This window comes from Bubalus bubalis, chromosome 5, assembly GCF_019923935.1.
Source record: "Bubalus bubalis isolate 160015118507 breed Murrah chromosome 5, NDDB_SH_1, whole genome shotgun sequence".
Taxonomy (NCBI): Eukaryota; Metazoa; Chordata; class Mammalia; order Artiodactyla; family Bovidae; genus Bubalus; species Bubalus bubalis.
The window spans coordinates 57,741,020-57,767,176 of NC_059161.1; the positions used below are offsets into that span (position 1 = coordinate 57,741,020).

Consider the following 26,157-nt stretch of genomic DNA (forward strand, 5'->3'; position numbering starts at 1 on the left):
TCTGAAGGAATTTTCTATAGGCTCCTGTATAAAAACTTGAGTTATCCAGGTGGCATATTTGGAAGTCTGCATCCTCTCTTCACTCCCGTTGCTTCTATATTAACTTACGCACTCATACCCCTTTATTTCTTCCTTGAATCACTGCAGTGTCTTCCTGACTAGTCTTCCTTTCTACGCTGTTATTCCTCTCCAACCCATCTATCACTGGCCCCAGGTTGACTTTTTAAAAAAATAAAATCCATTAATACCACTCACTTCCTCAGAAATCTTGTATTGCTTGCTATTGCCTTTAGGATAAAATGCAAGTTAATTATAATGACATGAACCCCCCTTTTTTGGCATGCAGCATGTGGGATCTTAGTTTCCTGACCAGGGATCAAACCAGGCACCTGCTGCACTGGAAGCATGGAGTCTTAACCACGGGGCCACCAGGGAAATCCTGACATATGAGCCTCCTGATGTGACAGCTTCTTCCTTCTCTGGGTTCACCTCCGATTACCAACATAACACTGCAGCCACGCTCAACCATTTAAAGTTCCCCATGTTTTCTCTCACCTTGGCCTCTATTTATTCCATCATTCATTTAGTCAACAAATATTTTTTTAGGGACTTGCCTGGTGGTCCAGTGGTTAAGACTCTGCTCTTTCAAATGCAGGCAGCAGATGTGAGCACCTGCTGTATGTTAGGCATGGCTCTCGGTATTGAACATTTCAACAGTGGATGTAAGTCTGTTTGTTGAGCCATGGTCTTGTAAAGCAATGACAGAGATACTATTATATATAATATGATACAGATAAGAAGGAAATGAAATTATTTTAGATTGTGGAAAATGGCTAAACAGGAATCCAAGGAGGAAGAAGAGCTGGGAAGCAGCTGGGGCCGGGAGGGGGCCAGGAAGAAGATACCCTGTAGATAGAGTGGGGATGTCTTCTCTGAGGAATGATGTCTGAGCTGAAAACTGGATGGAGAGAGGTTAACAATATCGAGAGCTGGGTTTACTAATGCAAATAATTGTCTCTGAGGAGAGAAAGAAAAAAACAAAAATGTAAAGAAAGCCAGAGTAGGCTGAAGTAAGGTGAACGAAAGGAAGAGTGTTAAAAGTGAGGTTGGTGAGGCAGACGGGGGCCACGTCGTTAAAAGCAAAAAAAAAAAAAAAAAAAAAAAAGCTTTTTTTTGAGGGGGTCGGGGGTGTGGGTATTCCCTGGCAGTCCAGTTGGTTAGGACCCCAGTTAGTTAGAATACTGTGGAGGGCCTGGATTCAATCCCTGGTAGGTAAACTAAAATTCTGCAAGCCAAATGGCACAGCCAAAAAACAAATAAAAGCTCTTTTTTTAAAAAAAAATTTTAATTTTAAGGGTTGAAGTGAAATGAGAGTGACTACTAGAAGGTACAGATATTTCAAGTTTAGAAGATAATAGTATTGAAATACTCCTTTACCTTAAAGATTTTGTCCAAAGGGAATTTTAATTGGGAAAAAAGTGGATTTCTCATGTGTGTGGAGAGAGATTGATGGACATTCTACTTCAGCTATTAAATTCTGAGTGATGACTATGATATTGGAAAGGGAAATGAAGCAAAGAGAACTCATCATTTCTAGCAATCAATTTACTGGAACCACTTGGTGAACTTTTCCCAAAAGTACGACAGCCTAACAGCATCTAAAGGGAAGAAGTATCTGCCAAAGAACATGATGCTGTTGGTTTTATTAATGCTCGATAAAGAGAAAGGGTGATCACAATAGTAATTTTCATAAATTGGTAATGATGCTGGAACAGTTTCCACATCAATGGTAGCTGCAGCCTTTATGCCCTTCTCAGTCACCTCCAGATAGAATTCGTGCAGGATTTTAGATACCATGGTGCCTGAGGAGTTGGTGTCCTACTGACTGAAGGGGTCCACCATCCCCAAGTCTCCCAGAAAGCCCTTGAGGCCCCAGTTCTTTTCCAGTTTCAACTGAGGTTAAGTACAAATCCACATCACTCTTGTCCATATTCTGTGAGCTTGCCCAGGCTGTTACTTTCTCAGTGGTGAGTTTATCCTCAAGCTTCTGCAGACAATTTACTCCATTTGGCAGCAGCAAAGTCATGCTTGGCTCAGCACGATCAATGAAGCTCGGATCAGCAAAATGATGCTTGTTTTGTATGGTATTTCTGGAATCTTGGCTTACACATCCTTTAGGAAGGTGAAATTAAAGGACTTGCTTTGTTTTATCCTCTGCATGGATTTGCTCACATCCTTGTTCAGCTAAGATTCTCCCCCTTCCATGTTTTCTTTATCAAGGTCCTGGTTGCACTGCCCTTTGAAATAGACTGTATCCCATCAGAGCCAGGATGGCAGAGTGAAGCCTTAGAAAATGGATCCTTGATACTTTTTCATTTGTTTGTTTTTCACCCAGGAATTAATCTTATTACTTTCTTCTGCAGTATTTACAACAGCAGATTCCATGCTGACTAGGTAAAATTTCTTAACAGTATCCAAGTACTCCTGAAGAAATTGATACATCATTTCTCCATAGAGTCTGTTGGTGATGTTCAGTTAAACATGAACTGGGTTTCTTTCATTTGTGGGTTTCTTTAATTCAGTCAGAGGCTTTTGAAAATGGAGATGCACATTTCCTGACTTTTTGGCATGATCTATTGTAGCTCTAAGTCTTGTGTTCATTAAAGTACTTCATTTTGAATGCAGTGTTTTCTGAAGCCTCTACACAGAGCTGGCCTCAGGCTGATGAGCTGGCCTCGGGCTGATGAGATACTGATGGGGAAGGGAAAACGTTGTCCTCTTTTGACTTTTTGAACTTATGAAACAGATCGAATGCAAATTGGGCATTTGCTTCACTGAGTCTTGTGCTAGCATTTTCAAACTGAAGACCTATTATGCTTGTAATTTTTTAATCTATATTTTCTTCACATCAAGCTTTTCTTTTCCATGAATTGTTGAACTGCAGAATTTTTACCTATAAGTATTTTTAAATATTCCTTTTAAACTTGAAAACAATATGTCTTCACTAAGGATATTTTCACAGTCCACATGCGCTTTCTAGTAGAACTTTCACAGCAGTTGTGAAGAAAAATAAGTTATCCATAATCACCATTTTCTTTTTTAGTATCTGCTAAATCTGGCACATACAAATGACAACTTTTGTAGACAACTTTTATAATTATGGTTCTCTCTGCACTGCCTTCTATAAGAGGCACCGCCAAGAGGAGAGAACTGCTATTGATGCCAAAAATCTTGACTCTCTGTGCACCAATGCTGAAAAGAAATATGGAGACAGAATTTTGGAGGAATGAGAAAAATGGATTCTATCTTTGCCTGGCAAGGGGGAATGCACTGCAGGCAAGTGCCTCAAGAACTGTGCCCCCTTCTCTGGGGAATAGGGGGACGTTTTATATCTCAATGAAAGCCTTGCTTTTTTTTTTTTTCTTTTGCAAAGTTTCAAAATGGCCACTGCCAGCATCAGGCAAGTCAGTAATTGGGTCTGTTGTCCCCGAAGTTATCAGACCTGACCTTCTTTCTGAAATTGCAGAATGCTCCCAGAGAGTGTAGGGGGAGAAGAAAGCCAGGTGCAGAGTACAATTCATATGGAGTCAGAAAGTAATCAGCTTTGTTTAGCCCTGTGAAGGGTGAATCCAGCCACAAGTGTTTGTCAGTAGCAACAGCTAAAGAATAGCCAGGATTACTTAACTCTTTCAGGCCTGTTTATGTTGTTTCCCCAGCCTGTTCATTGTTTCCTTATTTTCTTTGTATATCAGAAAATCAAAGTCTCATTTTCATTTAAGAAAAGTTTCACCTCTATTTTTGCTGCAATACTCTTAGCAACACAATCATGTGCATGATTTTAAAAATCTGTATACATTAAGACGGTGAAAAATTTTAAAACTTTTGTTGACTTAAAAAAATGTACAACGTTAGAGTTGCGAGTGAAGTTTTATCTGGGGCAAAATGAAGACTGCAGCCCAGAAGACAGCGCCTCAGATAGCTCCGAGAAACTGCTCCAAAGAGGCAGGAGGGAAGGTCAGTGTATATGTGATTTTGGTGAAGGAACAGTACATGTAGTCAAGCACACGTTTTTTTGTAGAAGGTTACTGCTAGTTATAAAGAACAGTCGTCACCAGGACGGATATTAGTGCTTTTCTAGATATGAGGAGATACAAGAATTGGGTTCATAGAATTGGCTTCTGAAAATACCTAACTATCTGAAGACCTGTCCTGCCTGCTTTTCCCAGAGCACAAAGTGCCTCGTTTCTGCTCTCCACCCTGAACTCCTACCAGGGAGTGTTGAAGGTCAGCAGCTGCACATAATTTAATCCCTGTAGAGGTAGATGGCAAGTGCCCATGGCAAGTACCAATTTGTAGTTTATACTTTGTAACAGCTAGCCAAGGCAATGGCATCCCACTCCAGTACTCTTGCCTGGAAAATCCCATGGACAGAGGAGCCTGGTTGGGCTGTGGTCCATGGGGTCGCTAGGAGTCGGACACGACTGAGCAACTTCACTTTCGCTTTTCACTTTCATGCATTGGAGAAGGAAATGGCAACCCACTCCAGTGTTCTTGCCTAGAGAGTCCCGGGGACGGCGGAGCGGGGTGGGCTGCTGTCTCTGGGGTGGCACAGAGTCGGACACGACTGAAGCGACTTAGCAGTCTCCAAAGATTGCCCATTTATTAATTTCCTAGAACTGTTTTCAGACATGACCACACACCAGGTGGCTTAAAGCAACTGAAATTTATTCTCTCACAGTTCTGGAGGTCAGAAGTCAAAAATCAAGGTTTGGCAGAGTTGGTTCCTTTTGAAAGTTCTGAAGGAAGCCATTCCATACCTCTTTTTCACTCCTGGACATTTACAGTAATCCTTGGCATCCCTTAGCTTGTAGCTGCATCACTCTGATGTCTGCATCTGTCTTTGCCCCCATGAGTCATCTCCCTCTCCTTTCTAGGATGATGTCATCACGAGATTCTTAACTTTATTGCACATGAAAAGGCTCTATTTTCAAATAGTTACATTTACAGGTACTGGAAACTTGGACATATCCTTTCCAGGAAACACAAGTCCACCCAGTACAGTCCCCTGTGAACCACACCTCCTGGCAGTCATGCTTTTTGTATAGTGAGCCCCCTCTTTTGAATCTGTGAGGGCCCTGTGACTCATCAGTCACCAGTCTAGTGCCACAGAAGTGATGCTGTGTGACTCCCGAAGATAGATCAGAAGACTTGCTGTCTTCACCTTGGTAATTTTTAAAATTTTTATTTATTCTTATTTTTGGCTGTGCTGGGTCTTCATTGCTGAAAGTCTTTTCTCTAGTTGGGCAAGCATGGGCTTCTCATTGGGGTGATTTCTCTTATTGCAGAGCATGGGCTCTAGGGCACATGGTCTCAGTAGTTGTGGCTCCCAGGCTTAGTTGTGGAATCTTCCTGGATCAGGGATCAAACCCGTGTCCCCTGCATTGGCAGGTAGATTCTTTTCCATTGAGCCAACAAAAATCTCCCATCTTGGCCTTTCTGAAACTCCACTCTTGGGGCATCTAGCCACTACTTATAAAGTCTTACTGCCCTGCCTGAGATATAGCATGGAAAGGATCTGAGAAAATGTGGAGAGTAAGCAGAGCTTAGGCTTCCAGACTTTCCATTCCAAGCACCAAGTGAGAGTTATATTGTAATTTCACAGCTGGCGCTAGGGGTAAAGAACCTGTCTACCAATGCAGGAGACCTAAGAGACACGGGTTCCATCCCTGGGTCAGAAAGATCCTCCGGAGGAGGGCATGGCAACCCACTCCAGTATTCTTGCCTGGAGAACCCCATGTACAGAGGGGCCTGGCAGGCCACGGTCCGTAGGGTCGCAGAGTCAGACACAACTGAAGCAACTTAGCACACCTGCAAACAATCTCCAGTTAAATAGCACCAAATGACCGCACCCAAATCCCTAACCCACAACAATAGGTGATGAAACGGTGGTATTGCTTTAAGCCACTAAATATTATAGTGGTTTGTTAATAGCAAGAGATAAACAGAAAAAGGTATTTTGAATTTCTATTTTTTTCTATTGAAAATAAATAAATAAATCACATATTAAAATAAGGAGATCAATAAGTTACATAAATTTAATTATAAAGAACCAGCTTCTAAATAAAGCATCAAGAATCCTGTTAGGTAAGGAACTAGTTTAAATTATTCCTCTTCCAGTTCTTACAAAACCATATATGCACTTTACATATAACTCATGTTTTTAGTTTGTAAGTCTTCATGTGTGTTATTAGGTGGGTTATTGAGCAAGCATGGTATATTATAGATTACTTTACACACATTTATCCACTCATCCATTCACTTCCAAACTTAAAAAATGTTGACTAAACAATATATCAAAGTTACTGTAGTATGTGTTGAAACATTTTTTGGCCCCCTCTCTATAAGACAGTTTGAGACTATCTCTGTATTTAATTCTGGTCTACTAGCACAACTATGTTTTCTTCATCATACAGTAAATATTTTTCCTCTTGGCTTTGATTCTAATTTTTTAGCTCATCCCAGGTGGCACCAGTGCTAAAGAATCTGGCTGCCAATTCAGGCCATGTAAGAGGCTCAGGTTCAATCCCTGGGTTGGGAAGGCCCCCTGGAGGAGAGCGAGGCAACCGACTCTGGTATTGTTTCCTGGAAAATTCCATGGACTGAGGAGCCCGGTGGGCTACAGTCCATGGGGCTGCAGTCAGACATGACTTAGCAACTGAATATACACGTAGCTTCTCTCTTGGTGTCACCTTTTACATTCTTATTATACACGTAGCTTCTCTCTTGGTGTCACCTTTTACATTCTTATTATCTGTTTTCCTCAATTAAAATGATGTTTTTATCATGTTTCTCAATGAGGAATTGAAGGATTTACTCCTCAGAACAAGATGAGGCAATATAAGTAAAAGAAGTATGCTTTAAACTTGGTTGAGGTTCGTGACATTGTACAGGAGACAGGGATCAAGACCATCCCCATGGAAAAGAAATGCAAAAAAGCAAAATGGCTGTCTGAGGAGGCCTTACAAATAGCTGTGAAAAGAAGAGAAGTGAAAAGCAAAGGAGAAAAGGAAAGATATACCCATTTGAATGCAGAGTTCCAAAGAATAGCAAGGAGAGATAAGAAAGCCTTCCTCAGCAATCAATGCAAAGAAATAGAGGAATACAACAGAATGGGAAAGACTAGAGATGTCTTCAAGAAAATTAGAGATACCAAGGGAACATTTCATGCAAAGATGGGCTTGATAAAGGACAGAAATGGTATGGATCTAACAGAAGCAGAAGATATTAAGAAGAGGTGGCAAGAATACACAGAAGAACTATACAAAAAAGATCTTCACAACCAAGAAAATCACAATGGTGTGATCACTCACCTAGAGCCAGACCCTGGAATATGAAGTCAAGTGGGCCTTAGAAAGCATCACTACGAACAAAGCTAGTGGAGGTGATGGAATTCCAGTTGAGCTATTTCAAATCCTGAAAGATGATGCTGTGAAAGTGCTGCACTCAATATGCCAGCAAATTTGGAAAACTCAGCAGTGGCCACGGGACTGGAAGAGGTCAGTTTTCATTCCAATCCCAAAGAAAGGCAATGCCAAAGAATGCTCAAACTACCGCACAATTGCACTCATCTCACACGCTAGTAAAGTAATGCTCAAAATTCTCCAAGCTAGGCTTCAGCAATATGTGAACCGTGAACTTCCAGATGTTCAAGCTGGTTTTAGAAAAGGCAGAGGAACCAGAGATCAAATGGCCAACATCCGCTGGATCATGGAAAAAGCAAGAGAGTTCCAGAAAAACATCTATTTCTGCTTTATTGACTATGCCAAAGCCTTTGACTGTGTGGATCACAACAAACTGTGGAAAATTCTGAAAGAGATGGGAATACTAGACCACCTGACCTGCCTCTTGAGAAACCTATATGCAGGTCAGGAAGCAACAGTTAGAACTGGACATGGAACAACAGACTGGTTCCAAATAGGAAAAGGAGTACATCAAGGCTGTATACTGTCACCCTGCTTATTTAACTTCTATGCACAGTACATCATGAGAAACGCTGGGCTGAAGAAGCACAAGCTGGAATCAAGATTGCCGGGAGAAATATCAATAACCTCAGATATGCAGATGACACCACCCTTATGGCAGAAAGTGAAGAGGAACTAAAAAGCCTCTTGATGAAAATGAAAGAGGAGAGTGAAAAAGTTGGCTTAAAGCTCAACATTCAGAAAATGAAGATCATGGCATCTGGTCCCATCACTTCATGGGAAATGGATGGGGAAACAGTGGAAACAGTGGCTGACTTTATTTTTCTGGGCTCCAAAATCACTGCAGATGGTGATTGCAGCCATGAAATTAAAAGACGCTTACTCCTTGGAAGGAAAGTTATGACCAACCTAGATAGCATGTTCAAAAGCAGAGACATTACTTTGCCAACAAAGGTCCGTCTAGTCAAGGCTATGGTTTTTCCAGTGGTCATGTATGGATGTGAGAGTTGGACTGTGAAGAAAGCTGAGCGCCGAAGAATTGATGCTTTCGAACTGTGGTGCGGGAGAAGACTCTTAAGAGTCCCTTGGACTGCAAGGAGATCCAACCAGTCCATTTTAAAGGAGATCAGTCCTGGGATTTCTTTGGAAGGAATGATGCTAAAGCTGAAACTCCAATACTCTGGCCACCTCATGCGAAGAGTTGAGTCATTGGAAAAGACTCTGATGCTGGGTGGGATTGGGGGCAGGAAAAGGGGATGACAGAGGATGAGATGGCTGGATGGCATCACCGACTCGATGGACATGAGTCTGAGTGAACTCTGGGAGTTGGTGATGGACAGGGAGGCCTGGCATGCTGCGATTCATGGGGTCGCAAAGAGTCGGACACAACTGAGCGACTGAACTGAACTGAAACTTTTTTGAGATCCCAGGTGACTTTGTTTTCCATTTTGCAAGTCTCTCACAGATCTGGTTTCCATGACCAACTCAAACTAGTTGGTCATGAAGCAAGCTCACATTTCTGCACTTGCCCCCACATGGAATAAATAAAACCAATTCTCGTTTGTTAGTGAATTACTATAGGCAAATATATGCAAGTTTTGTTCTTAATAACCTTTCTAGGCAGTGCTTTCCACAAGGACAGCTCTTTAGCTCAAGGCCCAGAGCTCTTGCCTCATCCTCTTTGCTCAGCAAAAGCCAAACAGTGAAAATAAACATTCAATATTTAATATATTCTTTGTTCTAAGAAGAATTAACATATAGTTGTTAAGAATACCTAAATTTTGTAAGATAATAGATGCAAATTTATTTTCCTTGTTTCACAATTTGTAATTGTATTTTCCAAGAAAATTTTGTATCACTCCCACTCCCTGGGCAGTCAATGACTTTGCATCCTCTTTCCCATTGTATTTTTCCAAGTATATTTTGTATCACTCCCACTCCCTAGGCAATCAATGACTTTGCATCCTCTTTCCCATACCAATTATGTTAGAGTAGGAGGGACCTCCAGTATGTGCCAGGCACTGTGGGGAATCCAAGGAAGTCTAAGACAAGGTTTCAGCAAACAAGAACGTAGAACTAGAATAGTGTGCCGAAAAGAAATCAATTCAACAAAGAGGCAGAAAGGCACAGTGTGGTGTGCATATAATCACCTGGAGAACTTGATAAAATGAGATTAGGGATCTCATCCTCACAGAGTCTAATAGGAAGGTAGGGTGAGGGAAACGGTCCTGTTCTCATGCTGGTGTCTTAGGTTCTGGAGGCTGGCCACAAGTAAGATGTAGCCATCTGGTGATGGGTTGGGACAGGCACAGATAACGCCTCTATAGCTGCACTGTGCACTCAAGGCTCATATTTAATTTAAGCAGCACTCCTTAGTGAAAACAGAGACGTCTTTAGGAGGCTGAGATGTATTTCTGTAATCAGTTCTTGGCCCCTTGAGCTATAATACCAGCCCCTGGAATATGCTTGCAGGGCACTCGCCAGCACACGCGTCACGAGGTTTAAGAGGACAGATGACCTCTGAAAGGCATGCTTGCACAGCCCAGGCAAATAGAGCCAAGACAAACTGGGGCAATGCCTTTAAGCAATGTCTTTTTATAAATAAATCCTTCATTTTTCAAGTTCAAAAGTAATTCTTGAAAATACATTCTTCTTTTGAAAACACTGAGGAAACATCATAAAAACCCTCCTCCACCTCCAGTGTAACCATGGCTGTTGGTGTACATGCTTCCAGGACTTTTTTGGTGTTTATATCCGTTGCCCTGGACAGTATGATCTCAGGTGGCCTTGGCTCCAGTGGCCTGAAGCAGAGTTTCCGGTTCCCAGCTATAGAGACTGAGGTTGGGTCGTGCAGTGAGAGCCGCCAAATCCTAGCCACTAGACCAGTGGTCAGGCCCTGGCCCTTCAGCTCTGCAGAAATGAATTCCCCCAAAGACAGAAAGTAGGGTAATAAAGTGTTTATTAGGAGGAAAAGAGAACAGTACATATGGATAGACACACAGGTGGACTCAGAAAGTTGCACCTTTGTGGCAGTTTAAATCACTTATATGGTGCATTTCTTCCAGGTTTCCTTTGGCCAATCATCTTGCTTTATCTGGTTCTGAGTCCTCAGGATCCTCCCATCTGTGCATGTGTATCTCTCAGCCAAAATCGATCTCTCAGTCTCTTCCAGCAAAGAGGCCCATGGGTAGCTTGACATCATTCCCATTTTGACCTCCAAGCTTTCCAGTCAGGCGTCTCCTTGACTTCAAGAATAAGAAATGTATAGTCTCTTATCTTTTATCTGAGCAGGGCCCAGCCTCCTCTCTTGATTGAACTGCTATTGATATTTTGGAGTTTCTGTCCATAGGGAACGAACTCCAACTGTTCACTCTGGTGGGGGGCCCATCTATCTCCTGCCTCAAATCCTCCCTGAGAGACGTACACCCCAAGAAAACTTTATTGGGAAGATGAAGGGTGAAGGTCTGTCTTCTGTAGCTTCTTCAGGCTGGCAAGGGGCTTGTAGACCCTACCTAGCTGGGGTCACGGAGCTCTCACCCTATCTCATTAAAGGGGCCCCAAGGTGGCTTCTGTTGTTATTTTGGCAGGATCTGCCTTGGGAAGTAGCTGGAGTCCCTGCATCACCATTGTCCTGTGATGCCCCAGAGAAAACAAACCAAATAATTAGAGAAGCAGGGCCTAACGATCAGTAAAAGACTGTTAAAATCGGAGGCTCAAGCACACTTGGAATAAGGTCAGCACATTGGCCATACGGATTTATATTTTTCCTAGAGCCCTGCTGTCTTCTTTACTGTTGCAAATCTTCAACTAAGATGTTTCAGTCCAAGAAGCAGGCCTGGGACCAACAGGTTGAGGCCTTCCTTCTTAAGAATAGAGAAATACTAAACATTTAACATAAATCAGTATGGCTGAAACCATGAAGAAGGTTATAAGAAAATGGAAACATCCAATCAGAAAGTTTTTAATACCTTGCGGGATCCAGGAGGACAAGTTAGAGAACCAGCTTTCAATTTCCCCACCCATACTGAATAGTGAGGATTGGTGGTTAACTGTCTGTTGAAGCCAGGTGGCCTGCTGTTGCGTTTTCTCAATGTCGGTCTATACCTGGGAAGAGGTGTTAATGTATGTGCAACAAGAAAGGTTGGCAACTCCTTGTTTTGCCAACAGATAAACCAGGGCCAGACAGTTGTCAAATGCCACCTTGGCCAGTGAATCTAGAGACTTTTGTAAATTAGTAAGAGAGTTAGTGGTATTGTTAGCTATGGTGGTAAGAGTAACAGATAAGTTTTGAAGGACATGTTGATGGGCGGTGACTCCCCACCATGGTAACAAGGTGTACCCAAAGAAATAGACGTCTCCATCTAGGATGCCACCAGGTAAATCTAGAGTTAATCGAGTAAATGGGTTTAATAAACTTAAATTCATTTAAGGAGTGGCTTGAGAAAGGAGTAACCAAAGTTGCCAGCATATACTGTGTGGACATGGAGTTACTGTGCAGGCAATTAGTGGCCCATGGTTTCTTATCTACCTGGCATACCAAAACGTATCCTGGTGGGGTACAATAGACTAACAGATTTAAGGTTTTAAGAGCTAGCCATCCAAATCTATTGTTACAGAAATGTTCTCCAACCATATACCCAATGCCTTCCTTCCATGTTTGTTCTGGTATCTGTTCCTTTGATGTGGATCCTTTCTCCTTCCACCTTTTCTCTTGTTAGGATAAGCAGCTTCAGGCCTAAGGTGAATTCTTACAGGCTGGGCATGTATGGCCATTCTAGGGATTTCTTTGTCCCACACTGCAGGACCCACTTTTTGTACAATATGGCTGGGAATAGGACCTTGCTCTTCTGGCTGGTCTGTTTTAGTCAGTCAAGGGAAAGTGTTGCAGCCTCCTAACTGGAGTATGGCCCTGATAGAGCTCAGATGATCTCTTTCCAGTAGTGGGGTGGGACACTCAGGCACAACTAAAGAGGCACATGAAATCAGCTGCTGCTCACATTGACAAGTGAGAGGCCCGGTAAAATAATGGCTGCGAGGCTTTCCATTGACACCAGTTACAGCACAGCTTTTGGAAGAGGGAGGTCCAGTGTGAGAAATTAAGACAGAGTAAGTGGTTCCCATGTCAACTAAGAAATTGATTTTCTTACCTGCCATGACAAGGACTACCCTGGGCCCCTCAGTGGAGATAGACCTCTTGTTAGGGGGAACCATCAGAAGCTAGAATCTCTGGGCCACCTCAGTCATCCAGCATGGCCATTTCAGGAGTGGGAGCCCCTCGCCCACTTTGGGACTAAGGGCAGTCCCTCTTCCAATGACCTGCTTGTTTGCAGGCTAGGCATGGCCTGGGGGAGGGAAGCGGGGTTCTTTCTGGCAATCTCGGGCCCAGTGGCCAGTTGACTTGCATTTGTAGCATTCCTGCTTGTTGGTCTTACCTCCAGATGGACGGCTGGACTTTTTTGGCCCCCTTGAGCTGTCCTGAGGTCACAAGACATGGCCAACAGCAATGGCTATCAGTTGTGCATGAGCCCTAGACTGTCTTTTCTCCAGCTTTCCCCCTGGAGCTTGGTCTTGATTATTAAATACACCAAGGGCCACATCCAGGAGTTGAGGTATGGAAGTCTGTGGCCCAAATTCTAACTTTTGAAGTTTCCACATGTTAATAGTATCAGGGGAGGGCTGGCTGATAAAAAGTATTGTCCCAGCAGGGACTGACCTTTGGAAGTGGAGGGATCTACGTTGGTATACTTCCTAAAAGCCTTCACAAGCTGCCTGTGAAAGAGGGGGCTGGATTTTCTTTCTTTTCCTGGGTCACTCCTTTAACCTCACAGTTAAATGACATTTTGATACACTTTCTCATCCCTTCTAATACACATTAGATCATGAGCTTCCTGGCTTCTGTTCCTGTCCAAGAAGTATAATTCCGAGGAATTATATTTGGGACTGCCTCTCCACCCAGAGTGTATTCAAGTTGGTCTCCAGCAAGTTAGTCAGCAAGCCTCTGGGCTGCCGTCCAGATTCTGTTTTTCCTCAGAAGTACAATAAGTATTAGGTTGGCCAAAATGTTCACTCAGGTTTTTCCATAATATCTTATGGAAAAACCCCAATGGTCATTTTGGCTAACCCAACAGGACTCCTTGGACATCCTACCAAGTTAAGTCATAACCAGAATTGGAGCATGAAACTCTTCATGAAACCCTACTTGGGTCTTCAGAAAATCGTTTGTTTGCTTTGGGCTAAGTTGGTTATAAAAGGGGACTCTGACTGTCCCTTCCCCATTTGCCACTTCCCTAAGAGGGCGTAACTTCCCTGATCCTGGGTGATAGGAAGCTCCAACGGTGAGAGGACAGAGGGACTAGTCTCTTTCCTGGGGTAACTGAGGGGATGGAGGGACATGGGGAGGTGGAGTTTGGGTTCAGTCAGATGGATCTGGAAAAGTAGGGATACTGTCAGGAGCAGGGGGAGCTAGGTATCCCCCTGAGAGATGGGACAGCTTTGAAGGGGATCATCTAAAATGATGTTTTTTTTTTTTTTTTTTTCTCTGGTTCCCCATGTTTTGAATTACAAGAGCCATATAGGGTGGAATTTTGGTAATGGACCATGAAAGTCTGACTAGAGGGACCCTCAGTCCACTTTCCCATCCAGTGGCAATAAATATGCAATTGTAGAATGGCATTATAGAGACCCGTTTTCAGGTAGTTTTTCTCCATTCCCCAACTTATATGAAGGCCAGGCACTGTTACAGTAGAACTTAAGTTTTCCCTTTCCTAGCCTTTCTGTTAACCTGCAACCGAGAAAGCTCCAGGAAATGGAATCTGTTGTTCCAGAAACATTTGCTAGGAGACTTTGACCTGAAGGGGTTCAGGGTGCAACCCCAAATTCCTTCCAACCTGATAGAGTTTCCAGACCTCTACCATCCCATAGATTTCTGACATCTCTGGTCTCCCTTAGTACCTTTAGAAGCTGTCTTCCCCAGGTGGCCAGGGGAGGACATTTGAACCACTGCCGACCGGCTGCTAGGACTTTCCTTAGGAGGGATCCCTCCTCTATACAGCTTATGTCCTATAATAAGTCTTCCTACGCTGGGGTGTATTCCTCGTGACTGAGCATCTACAAAGTTTATAATTTGGGCTTCTGGGTAGCGGCCAGCCTGATAAGCTGTCTGTAGCAGTGTATATGCTGCCAAGGCCTGGAGTGAAGGGGGTCCATCAGTTGCAAAATAGAACCCTTGAAGAAACTGGAGTTGGGCACTGTGGAAGATGGCACGGGGTTGAAGGCTCAAGGGCCAGGAGGCAGAGAAATTCTCACAGTAAATTTCTGGGCATTGAGTGAGGTGAGACACCAGACAGCAGAAAAACCCCAAATCCTTTGCCCTTTAGTCCTGGCAGGTGTAAAAGAACTGGGCTTCGGCTAACGACTTGGTCTCACACAGGCAGCATTGGGTTTGGCAGTGGCGGGGATGCAGTTTAGGAATAATATCCAGGAAATCCTTCCCTAAAAGGTTGCGGAGATATGAAGTGAGAAAGACACCCTGTTGTGCAAGTAAGGTGGGAAGGAAAAGTGTAGTGGAAGGTTCCATACTGGACAACGACAGAGGAGTGGGTGGGAAAGACCCCTTGAGCTCCTGCAGGTTTGGAAATCACGTTTCTACCATGTCCCAAAGGACACAGTCAACTGTCACCCAAGTGTTATTTGAATCTGCACGGCCTGGGGGACCCCTCTGCCATCCTCAATGTTGACCAGACAGAAATTATGCCCTGTGGGTCTTGAAAGTGAAATGGAGAGTGAGAAAAAGAAAGCAGGAGCGAAAGTCAGTGGCCTCAAGCCGCAGCTGGGTGAAGCCCAAGGTTTACCTTGAATTCCTGGGTTTCAGCACCAAATATGATCTTGGGTGGCTTTGACCTGCAGCGGCTTGAAGTGGGGCTTCGTTTCCCCGCCAGAGATCGAGGTCGAGTCTCCGCGGTGAGAGTACTGAATCCTAGCCACTAGATCAATGGTCAGTGACAAGGCCCTGGCCCTTCAGCTCTGCAGAAATGAATTCCCATGAAGACAGAAAGTAATGAAACAACACGTTTATTAGCAGGAAAAGCATACAGTACGAGTGGATACACGGGTGGACTCAGAGAGTTGCACCCGCTTGGTAGTTTGAAGCACTCATGTGGGGCATTTCTTCGGGGTTTCCTTTGGCTAATCATTTCCATTTGTCTGGTCCCGAGCCTGTGTTCGGTTTAATTCAGGATCCTCCCACGTGTCCAAGTGCATCTCTCAGCCAAGATGGATTCCAGTGAAGAGGCCTATGGGTAGCCTGACATCACTCCCCTTCTAACCTCCAAGGGGATATAGGGGAAGGTCTCCGCAATTTTGAACATGATAAATACGTGGTCTCTAGGCTTTTATCGGAGAAGGCAATGGCAACCCACCCCAGTACTCTTGCCTGGAAAATCCCATGGACAAAGGAGCCTGGTGGGCTGCAGTCCATGGGGTCGCTAGGAGTCAGACACGACTGAGCGACTTCACTTTCACTTTTCACTTTTCTGCACTGGAGAAGGAAATGGCAACCCACTCCAGTGTTCTTGCCTGGAGAATCCCAGGGACGGCGGAGCCTGGTGGGCTGCCGTCTATGGGGTCGCACAGAGTCGGACACGACTGAAGCTACTTAGCGGCAGCAGCAGCAGGAGGAAGCTTTTATCTGATCAGGGCCCAACCTCCTCTCTCAATCATCCTGCTATTGATATCTTGGAGTGTCTGTGGGAGGTGGGGCGAGGGGACGCAGCTACTTCTTGCCTCAACTATACGAGCCCGTCTGTTTCAATTCTGGCTTCTAGTGACCACCCATCACACTGCAGAAACCATCTCACCACTTACTTTTCTCACTTTGGGATTCCCTGGTGACTCAGACGGTAGAAAGTCTTCCCGCAATGCAGGAGACCTGAGTTCGATCCCTAGGTCAGGAAGATCCCCTGGAGAAGAAAATGACAATCCCCTCCAGTATTCTTTCCTGGAAAATCTCATGGACGGGGGGAGTCTGGCGGGCTACAGCCCACAGGGTAGCAACGAGTCAGACACGACTGAGCGACTTCACTTTCTCACTTTACGAAGTGTCGTAAAACGTCGTCCGCTTCAGTGTCTCTCCTCGGTCACCGGCTTGGAGCACGTTGGCCACGTTGGCACTCCTGACCCCAGAAGGCCCCCAGCGCCCACTGCTGGAGGGAGGGGCGCGAGGTGATGACGCATTGCGCTGTGCGGCAAGACGCCGGCCGCGGCGCGGGGGAGGGGCGAGGGTTGCGGCAGCGTCAAGCCGGCGCACACCACGTTGCAGCTTCTCGCTTTGGGCCAGTCGGTTGTGTTTCAGGCGGCCGGGCAGGCGCGCTGACAGGTAGACCGGCGGACCAGTTCAGATGGCGACGCTCTGTCTGACTGTGAATTCGGGAGACCCTCCGCTAGGTAAGGGGCCGCGGCCACAGACCTGTGTGGGTTGCATCAGCCGGGGGAGGGAGCGGGGCGGAGAAGGTCGCCGCGCCCGGGCTTGGCGCAGTGGCGGTCCTGGTCTGGGAGGTTAGGCCTGCCTCTCTCCCCGGAAATGTACACGCGGTGGGCTCCGCGCCCCTCTCCCTGGGTCCCTGGCAGGTGGATTTGCTCCTGAAGAGCTTTCTGGGCGTGGAGGTGGGCGCGGTGTGAGCCCGGGCAAGGCGACATGGGGCTTAGCTTCGGACTTCTAGCTTACTCTTCTTCTCTCCCTTTTAGCAATGATGTCCCCTGGAGACCAAGAGCAGGACGTAGAAATAACATTTTAAAAACTTAAAATCCCAGTACTTCGTTCCCTCTCTTTTAGCGCTTTCCTCCAACTCCACTTTATTTACCTCCCTTCCTTCGTCCTCAGAAAAGCTTGTCAATTCCCTTGACTCAAGTTTTCTTCACGTTTCATTGGGTTCAAAGGAAACGAGGAAGATGATCATAGAAGCATTTAAAATTTTAACCGTGGTTGCGCTTATATTAATTAAAGGTGGCAGGGTAATTGCTGGAACACCCAAGTACACTGCGGAGTGATGGGGTTGCTTTACTACACATCCGATGGATGTAGTAAATGTCAGAGCAAAGGTGGGACTTGGCATCTTCCTGATACACCTTAAATTCGATTTGGAATTGCTTATTTAACATGGCCAAAGTTACTGTGGATAGATAGCTTAGATTTTCAGCTATTTCTTTTTTTTAATTGCATTGAGAAATTACGCAGAATAATTTGATCATTTTATTGAGGTCTTATTCTTAATATGGACACGCAAGTACTTTTCTAATATTTGAAAGGCCCAGTTATAGTTGGCCACATCGGGCTGATGAAATTACTCAGTTCATTCTCGTTACAGGGTGTTTTGAGCCTTTTGGAACAAAAGGCACAATTGAATGCTGTTTAAAATATTTTTAAAATGGTGTTTTAGCATATTGCTTCCAGTAATTACGGGCTAGCCTTACACAAAAATCAATAAACTCTAATAAAAGAAATGGGTTTGATTCTGCAATTGAAAAGCGCTAGGCAATGTGACCTCATGGTTAAGAGCAAAGACACTTGGTTCCTGGAGATCTGGGCCCATCCTGCCTGCCATTTACTAGTTGTGGAACCTTGGCAAGTTCCTTGTTTGGCATCTTCACAGCTTCCTTGTTTAAGAAACAAGGAATAATAACTTCTACATACTGTTGATGGCCAGAATCAATGAAAACTGTAGGTCAAGTTCCTGACACACTGTAGATTTTTAATAAATAGCTAGTTTTAACTCATGTCACTTAGAAAACCACCATGAAGATGACAGACCTGTTTCCTTAGTAAATTATAAATTTGAGAACTGTATCTTCAGTATTCTGGAAGGAGGGTCTTAAAAATTTTTGTTGTCCTTATGAATTATAGACCAATTATAGGATATATAGTTCTATTTACTTTTCTTCCTCTTTTTTTTGTTTTTGATTTTATTGTTCCTAGTTGTTTAATTCGAGTACATTTTGCCTTTAATCAGTAACATTAGATGAAACATTTAGGAAAATATTGCATTGTGAGAATTTCTCTATTTTATAGGCATTTACCATCCTTTTTTTTTTTAATGTTAATATAATTTTAGACTTAAAAAAGTACAAGACTAGAACAAGGAACCTTTTTTTCCTCCAATGCCTTTGGAGAAAATACTGCAAATAATAATGCTTTGACACCCCAGAATACACCAAAGTACATTTCTCTCAAGTAAGAAAACTCTATATAACCTCACAAGACCATAAAAATCAGGAAATACTCATCGATACAATTCTCTCATCTAATGCGCAGATCCCATTCAGATTCCTACACTGATTATTCCTGTGTTGCCTCTGTAGCTCAAGGATCAGAATCTAGGGTCATGCTGTGTGCCTGCTTGTCACGTCTGCCCAGTTTCTTTCAATCTGGAATGGTTTTCTAGTCTTGCTTTCATAGGTTTGACCTCTGTGGAGATTACACTTACTTGAAGAATGTCAAGGCTGTTTCTCGTGGCTTCTCATGACTAGATTGAGGCTCCGTGTCTTTGGCAGAAGTAGCACAGAAATGATTCGTTGTTCTTCACTGCAGCCCATTGATTAGTGCCTGAGTTTTTTCCCATTACTGATGATCTAATCTTGAGTACTTAAGGTGGTTCTGACAGCTTTCCTCACTATAGAGTTTTCCCTTGTGCTGTCAACAAGCTTTTTGTGGGGAGATGCTCTGGGGCCATGTAAACATTCCACTCCGCATCAGACCATCACACACTGGTTCAGCATCCACTAGTGCTTCCTGCCCAACTTGATTATTAGTGAGATGATGCCGGATGGTGACCTTCCATTCGGCCACTCCTTCACGTATTACTTGGAATTTTGTGTGTGCGTGTCAGGTATCTTTTTATCATTTAAAAAAAATTATAGGAAAATATACTCAATAGGTTATACTCTGTGTTATTTTTCATTTTCAGTTTTTTTTTTCACATAGCAATTTTTTTTTAATAATTTCTTTTTATTATGTAACATTCAGTTCTTTTTCAGTTTCCCCTGGCTGTCTCAAATTATCTTTGTACAATTGGCTAGCTTTGCATCATTTTCTGTTCTTAAAATTAGGCAATTTTACTTTCAAAATTAGTTTTATTGAGTGTTTTTTGGTTTTTTTTTTGGTGAACATGCCTAAAGTTCACCAGTTTTAAGTTATAAATTGATTGACAAATATGTATAATGTGTAACCACCACAGTTACAAAGTAAAATATTTCCCTCACTTCAGAAAATTTGTCATAGAACTTCATTAACATTGTGTGTGTGCTAGTTGCTCAGTTATCTCCGACTCTGCGATCCCATGGACTATAGCCTGCCAGGCTCCTCTGTCCATGGGATTCTCCAGGCAAGAATGCTGGAGTGGGGTGTCATTCCCTCCTCCAGAGTTCATATAGGTTGGGTCATGTCAAATTATTTTGTGCATAGGATAACTTTTTGAGATTCATCTATCTTGTTGCTTGTAATAGTTCATTTAAAAAATCTGCTGTGTAGAATTCTTTGCTATGGATACTCTGAAACCTAGATTATTTACTTTAGTGGTTAAACTGGCCCTGTTTGCCAGTGGGAGCCCCTGCGAGCTGGCCAGTGGGTCCTTTTGGCATATCTCTTACCATCCTTTGAGTACTTCTTGGTTTCCAGCACAGTGAAATTTTCCAGGTTTGTTGTATACCTTCTTTAGCACAGCCCTGTCCCTAGTGGGCCATGGTATTTAGAAACCAGTATCTGGGTGCTAGTTTTCTGTCTTTGATAAATTAAGGACAAAGGATTAATGAATATTTAGTAAACTTTATGATATGCTGAGAGACATGACACTGTTCTTAAATTTGAGTTCTGGCCTGCGTTAGACCTGCATTCAGAGCCTGACAGTTACATATTTGCTCAAGGGCTTTGAGCTAGTTGTTTAACCCCTCCACACCTCAGTTTCCTTGTCTATAAAACAGAGATAAAGGTGCCTACCTCTTAAGGTTACTCCAAAGATTAAAAATGTTAATGAAGGTAAGGCGTGTAGCACAGTCCCTGCCACATAGTAACCTCTAATGCTTTCAACCATAGCTTTTATACAAGGTACTATTCTAATTTATTCTTTTCTCCTGAGGGAGGGAAAGGTTCATTTCCACGTCCCCAGCTGGACACTGAGCATTTTCAAAAGCAGTTGGATTATGCCAGGGAATGGTTTTTGGTTTGTTACTTCTCTAAGACCAGAAGGCCATACTTTGCAGACTACTGGGAAAAAATTTACTCCTCACAGTACTTAACATTGTTTTGTTGACTCATCCTTATTGCTTTATGATTCAGGTTTTAAATACTGCATTGTTTATAAAGAGAGAAGTCTTTTCATCTCATTATTTTTAGGAGCTTTGCTGGCAGTGGAACATGTGAAAGACAACGTCAGCATTTCTGTTGAAGAAGGGAAAGAGAATATTCTTCATGTATCTGAGTAAGTATCTTTGCTTTCAGTACTCAGCAGCATTTTTTAAATATTTAGAGTTAAATGTTGTATGCTTGTTTTACTTGCTGACTAGTAGAATATCCCTAAAAAGAAATATACTTTTCTTTCTTATTCAAAAAGAATTATATCCAACCAGCACAGCATTGTAAAGCAATTATTCTCCAATTAAATGAATGTAAAAAAAAATTAATATCCAGAGACTTATATTTGTCAGCAAAGTATCTGATCACATGTATAATCTGTCTAAAAGAAACTGGAAATGTACAGAAAGGTTTATGTACATGTGTTTTAATTCTTTTGTAATTCTGGTGGAAAATTGGAAGTTTAATAAAATTAATAATAAGGGGAAATAAATATGGTAAGCCCACAGCATAGAGTATTAGACACCTGTGAAAAAAGACTTATGAAGAATTTCTCATGTGGATATATTCAAATCTAATGTTAATAAAAAAGCAAGAAATAAATGTGAAAGTACATATCTCCAAAGGAAAAAACTGAAAAGTATACAACACCTTTAATAGTATTTCTGAGTTTTGGAGTTGTGGGGTGTTTTTTCCTTTTTACTTCTCTGTGTTTTCAATTTTTTCTATAATGAAGGTATACTGTATATTCTTTTTTTTTTTTTTAATATTGTATATTCTTGAGTAAGATGGATTACTTCCATCTCAGGTATATGGAAGATGGCATGCCCTTGGATTTACCTCTTTCTTTAGGAACTCACTGAAAAAAATTGAAAAGGAAGGGAAATAATTCTCTTGTTTAGCAAAACTGAGGCATAGACACAACCAGGTTTTAGATTATTTTAAGGAATCTGCCAGATTGTGGAACTTGAACCAGGTTGAAAGCAGGCTTCAAGGGTATTCTCCAGCAGGGTGCAGATATGGAAATGGTTTAAATGGTCTGTAATAAACTGACAGAAAGACGTGTATTGGAGAAGGGGCGGCATACAGAAAACATTCACTCAAACACACCCTCCTCCTCCCCCAACCTCCTTCCTCCCATTGTAGTTACATCAGAACTTTGGTTAGATCACTTCGTAGTGTTTATACGATGAGGATCCTGTAAGTTGGAGTCACTGCTGAGCCACATATCATGGTTGCTTTTCGTGTACAATGTTTACTTTTCCGTGGAATGGTTGGTTGCTTTGTTCTGTTCTGAAACCTTTCTGATCCCTGTGTTTTCTGTGGGACTTCAGGAAGCTTGTGGGCATCTTCTCTTGGGATCCACTATTCAGAAATTTCATGATAATATGCTTTAGTGTGAGTCCATTTTTCATCTGTTCTACTGGGTGCTTGGCTGCTCCCTCTAATATGGAAACTTAGAAATCCTCTTTGGGACTAGAAAATTTTTTCTTTGAAAACTTTCTATTTTCTGTTCTTTATGTGTATGTTGGGATTAGTCCTCTTATTTTCTTGAAGGATCACCTTCATTTTCCATTCCCCCCCCCCCCATTTTTTTTTCACTTTCTGGAGCGGTCTTCAATGTTATTATCCCATTTTTCTATTGAGTTTTCCTTTTTGCTGTTGTATTTTTCATATCTGAGAGTTCTGTTACTTACTATCTAGGTAAAGTATCCTTTTCTTGTTTTATGATTACAAACATAATCATGTTTTTTCATTGCTCAGAGGAAATTTATGTATTCACTTTTAAACTTTTCTTTTCCTTGATTTGTTCACTTTACATCTGTGTGTTTATTTTGATCGCTATCTTTTGAGTTACAGGCTTTCTTTAAAGATTTGGTAACTCTTGATGGTTTTCTAAGATTTTGACTGAGAGTTTCAGACTCCCAAGTTCTGAACTCCAAGGTGGGCTTGTCATTTGTGAGCTTCACTCTGGGTAATCTGACCGAACAACTGTTCATTTGACGGAACTTCTGGTGTTAGTATCCTTGGTTCTTTTCCTCCTGGTTAGATTAGATTGTCCAGAGAAGACTTCCAGTGTCCTGTTTGGAAGGTGAGGACGGGCTGGGGCCAGCATATTTTGGAAGCTGAGGGTGGGAAGAATGCTGAGAATCTCAGCATCCGGTGTACGTTTATTCGTTTATTCTCTTGTTATCTCTGTCACCCAGTTGCCACCGTGCCACATTGCCCCCAAGTTGAGAGACCCTCTGTTTTCGTCTTTAGAGAATAAAGCACCAGTTTTTGCCAGGAGTGGGTAAGAGGAGTAGCCCAGCTGTAGAGAATAGGGGTTGGAGGTATCTGTATTTCTGGGTAAGTTTTAAGTAGACTTTTAACCAAGCCTCCTTATTTTAGTCTCTGGTTTTATTGATTTGTAAGTCTTTTGAGGATCCTGAAGTTTAGATTGGATTGGTTTTCAGCTTTGTCCATTGGCCAGTTAAAATTCAGTTTTTTCAGGCCTGTTAACTCCATCTGCTTTCTAGCTTCTGAAATTTTATTGCTGTTGTCTCTTCTCCCTCGTCTCTTTTTCCTTATGGGTTTGTTTCTGTGTCTTTTTAAACATTTTATGCAACAGTTTTGGTGAGGTTTGACCTGCCATGTTTACCTGGAATTTGATAAAACTAGCTTCTTTGTGACAGCATATCCTTGGCTTCATTGCCTTTATTTTAAATCACTTTATTCTTGATATCCCAATTATATTTTTATATTTCCACCACTGAATAGACATGTAGAAACTAATAGTGAGAAGGATCAGACATCATATAGAGGGCTTCCCTGGTGGTACAATGGACAAGAATCTGCCTGCAAATGTAGGAGACTCGGGTTCAGTCTCTGGTCTGGGAAGATCCACATGCTGAGGAGCAGCTAAGCCCGTGCGCCACAACTGCTAAGCCTGCATGTGACAGCTGCTGAGCCTGCATGCCTGGAACCTGCGCTCTACAACAAGAGAAGCCGCCTCATTGAGAAGACTACCCCACAACCAAGAGTAGTCCCCGCAGCTAGAGAAAGTCCACTCACAGCAGCAAAGACCCAGTGTAACCAAAAATAGAATAAATGATTAATGGAAGAAAACCAACCGAACACCATATAGATAGTGAAGTCACTGAAGTGAATTATTGGATTTAGCTGAACATCTCAAAACAAATTAGTGTTTGATAGAATTTAGAACCAACTGAATCTATTTTTTTCATTATAGTAGAAAATATTTGCTATATATAAGATTTCTGTTTTTACATTTTTCACATGTCTCATGACTTACTGATTTGCTAGAGCCACAGTGATATTTTATCTCATGCTTATATTCCAGAAATGTGGTGTTCACGGACATAAACTCCATACTTCGCTACTTGGCTAGAATTGCCACGACAGCAGGGCTCTATGGCTCTAACTTGTTGGAACATACTGAGGTAAGGAAGGAACATTTCCTTGGGTGTGTTTTCGTTTGGTTTGGTTTAGGCTTTCGTTCTTTTAGACTATTACTCTATTTAAGGGTATAGGATAGTAACAGAATATTAATCATAGACCAGGTTAGGAATTCTCATTTGACTTTATTTTCAGAAAGAAAGTCTTTGCTCCTTAGTTTCTACTTTCACACCCATACCAGCTGTCCTTTTGGGTCATTTAGTTCTGTCTTCCTCTTCCTGGAGTCCTAGAATTTCATAGCTGGATGTGACTGCATAGGTTATCTTATGCAGCTTTCTTACTTTACAAATGGGGCAGCAGGCCTTGAAAAGTTACATGGGCCCAGGGTCATACACATTTTCCTTTTTAAGTATATGCCTTATTTAATTAACTATAGCAATAGTAGATTATCTTTCGATATGGCACTTGAGATGCCTTTTTTTTCCTGTTGGCATTCAGCTCTAACTCTCCTGAATCTTATAAAATTCAAAACACGAAGAATACTTTCCAAGTATTTGCTTTTAAATTCTGCAAGTGGATAAATATGTTTGGCTGGGTACCATTTGTTGGGCTTGGTCAGGCTTGTTATTCCTTCCTGCTTCCAGTTCTCATATTTTCCTTTTTCTTCCCTGAAGTGCCTCTTCACACTCCTGGGGGAAAAAAGAGAAAACATAGGAAGATAGCCCAATATGTGTTTGAGTGCCAGTTTAGATGCCTCCAGACAATCACAGTCAAACCCACGTAATGGTAACTTCTTTGATTGAGATGAGATAGGCACGGCTCTCACTGAAGTTGTTTGTTTGCTTGTTTGTTCAGGTCTAATCCTGGGATGCATTTCTTTTCACAGATTGATCACTGGTTGGAGTTCAGCGCCACAAAATTGTCTTCTTGTGATTTGTTTACTGCTGCAGTCAACGAGCTCAATCATTGTCTGTCTCTGAGAACATACTTAGTTGGAAACTCCTTGAGCTTAGCAGATTTATGTGTTTGGGCCACCCTAAAAGGTATCAGTAATTCTTGAAGAATTTCTGTTTAAATTATTTAATATTTTGCTGGGTCAGGAGTACACATATTTCTGTGTATGTGAACATCTATCTGTCTACCTGGTGGCAGTCACTGTGGATTTTCTGATGAAGGAGTGACCTCCTTGGCCACTTTCTTCCTAGCTAGTTGCAAGAATTCCTCATCCTCTGCTGTCCATGGGGGTTGGCCCTGTCTTGCTGCCCGCAGCTCCTTTCTTGCCTTTGGAACTGTCCTTGTTCCTCATCGTTTATGTCAGCATCTCTCCTGCCTCAGCCATTGCTTGACTCCAGTTGCTTTGTCTCTGGTTGCTCAGTATGTGGGTGAGGGGGGTGAGCTGGAATTGTCTCTCTGAGAGTTCACCTTTTCCATCCTCTATGAGTAGTTTGCAACAGATCAGAATATGGGATTGATTGAGAGATAGAAAGAGGGCTTGAATTTTGTTTATTTAAAAGGAAAAAAAAAAAAACCTGCAGATGCAGCAAATATGCTAGAATGTTTTATCATTCTTTAAAGAGTCAGAAACGACTGAGCGACTTCACTTTCACTTTTACTTTTCAAATTTGGGTTATATGAGGATTTTTTTTTTTTCAATATTCTCTTAAGTTTTTTTTTGGCTGTGCCATGTGACTTGTGGGATCTCAGTTCCCGAACCAGGGATATTGAACCTGTGCCCTTGGCAGTGAATATGCAGACTGCTGGGTAACTCCCTCTCTGTACTTTTTTGGTGGCTTAAACTTTTCTCTGAATTAAACTGTTATAATAACAACCAACCTAAAATGAAGGACTTTTCTAGTTACAACTTTTCATCTATAGGTTTATGACATTTTTATCTTTGATTTTTGAATTAATACTCATAAATGGAAGGTAGTATCTTAT

At 42.4% G+C, this 26,157-nt stretch overlaps 1 protein-coding gene and 1 long non-coding RNA gene across 3 annotated transcripts in view; one reads left to right on the top strand and one right to left on the bottom strand.

The window, feature by feature from the left end:
* Window positions 1-10,423: 10,423 nt before the first annotated feature.
* LOC112585115 lies at window positions 10,424-16,403 on the bottom strand. Of its 2 annotated transcripts, none has more exons than XR_006641106.1 (2): window positions 16,344-16,402; window positions 10,424-15,503 (listed from the first exon to the last, which is right to left on the bottom strand). It is a non-coding gene; the product is annotated as an uncharacterized LOC112585115 (long non-coding RNA). The 2 variants fall into 2 exon arrangements; XR_003109512.2 differs by lacking the exon at window positions 10,424-15,503 and adding an exon at window positions 15,536-15,772 and having other exon boundaries at window positions 16,344-16,403.
* Window positions 16,404-16,733: 330 nt separating this feature from the next.
* EPRS1 (glutamyl-prolyl-tRNA synthetase 1) overlaps window positions 16,734-26,157 on the top strand; it is a 64,155-nt gene continuing 54,731 nt past the window's right edge. Inside the window, exons 1-4 of the mRNA XM_006055946.4 lie at window positions 16,734-16,922; window positions 20,863-20,947; window positions 24,164-24,263; window positions 25,106-25,262. Coding sequence (XP_006056008.1) covers window positions 16,877-16,922; window positions 20,863-20,947; window positions 24,164-24,263; window positions 25,106-25,262 — 388 coding nt within the window. The 5' untranslated portion in view covers window positions 16,734-16,876. The remainder of the gene's footprint in view (window positions 16,923-20,862; window positions 20,948-24,163; window positions 24,264-25,105; window positions 25,263-26,157) is intronic.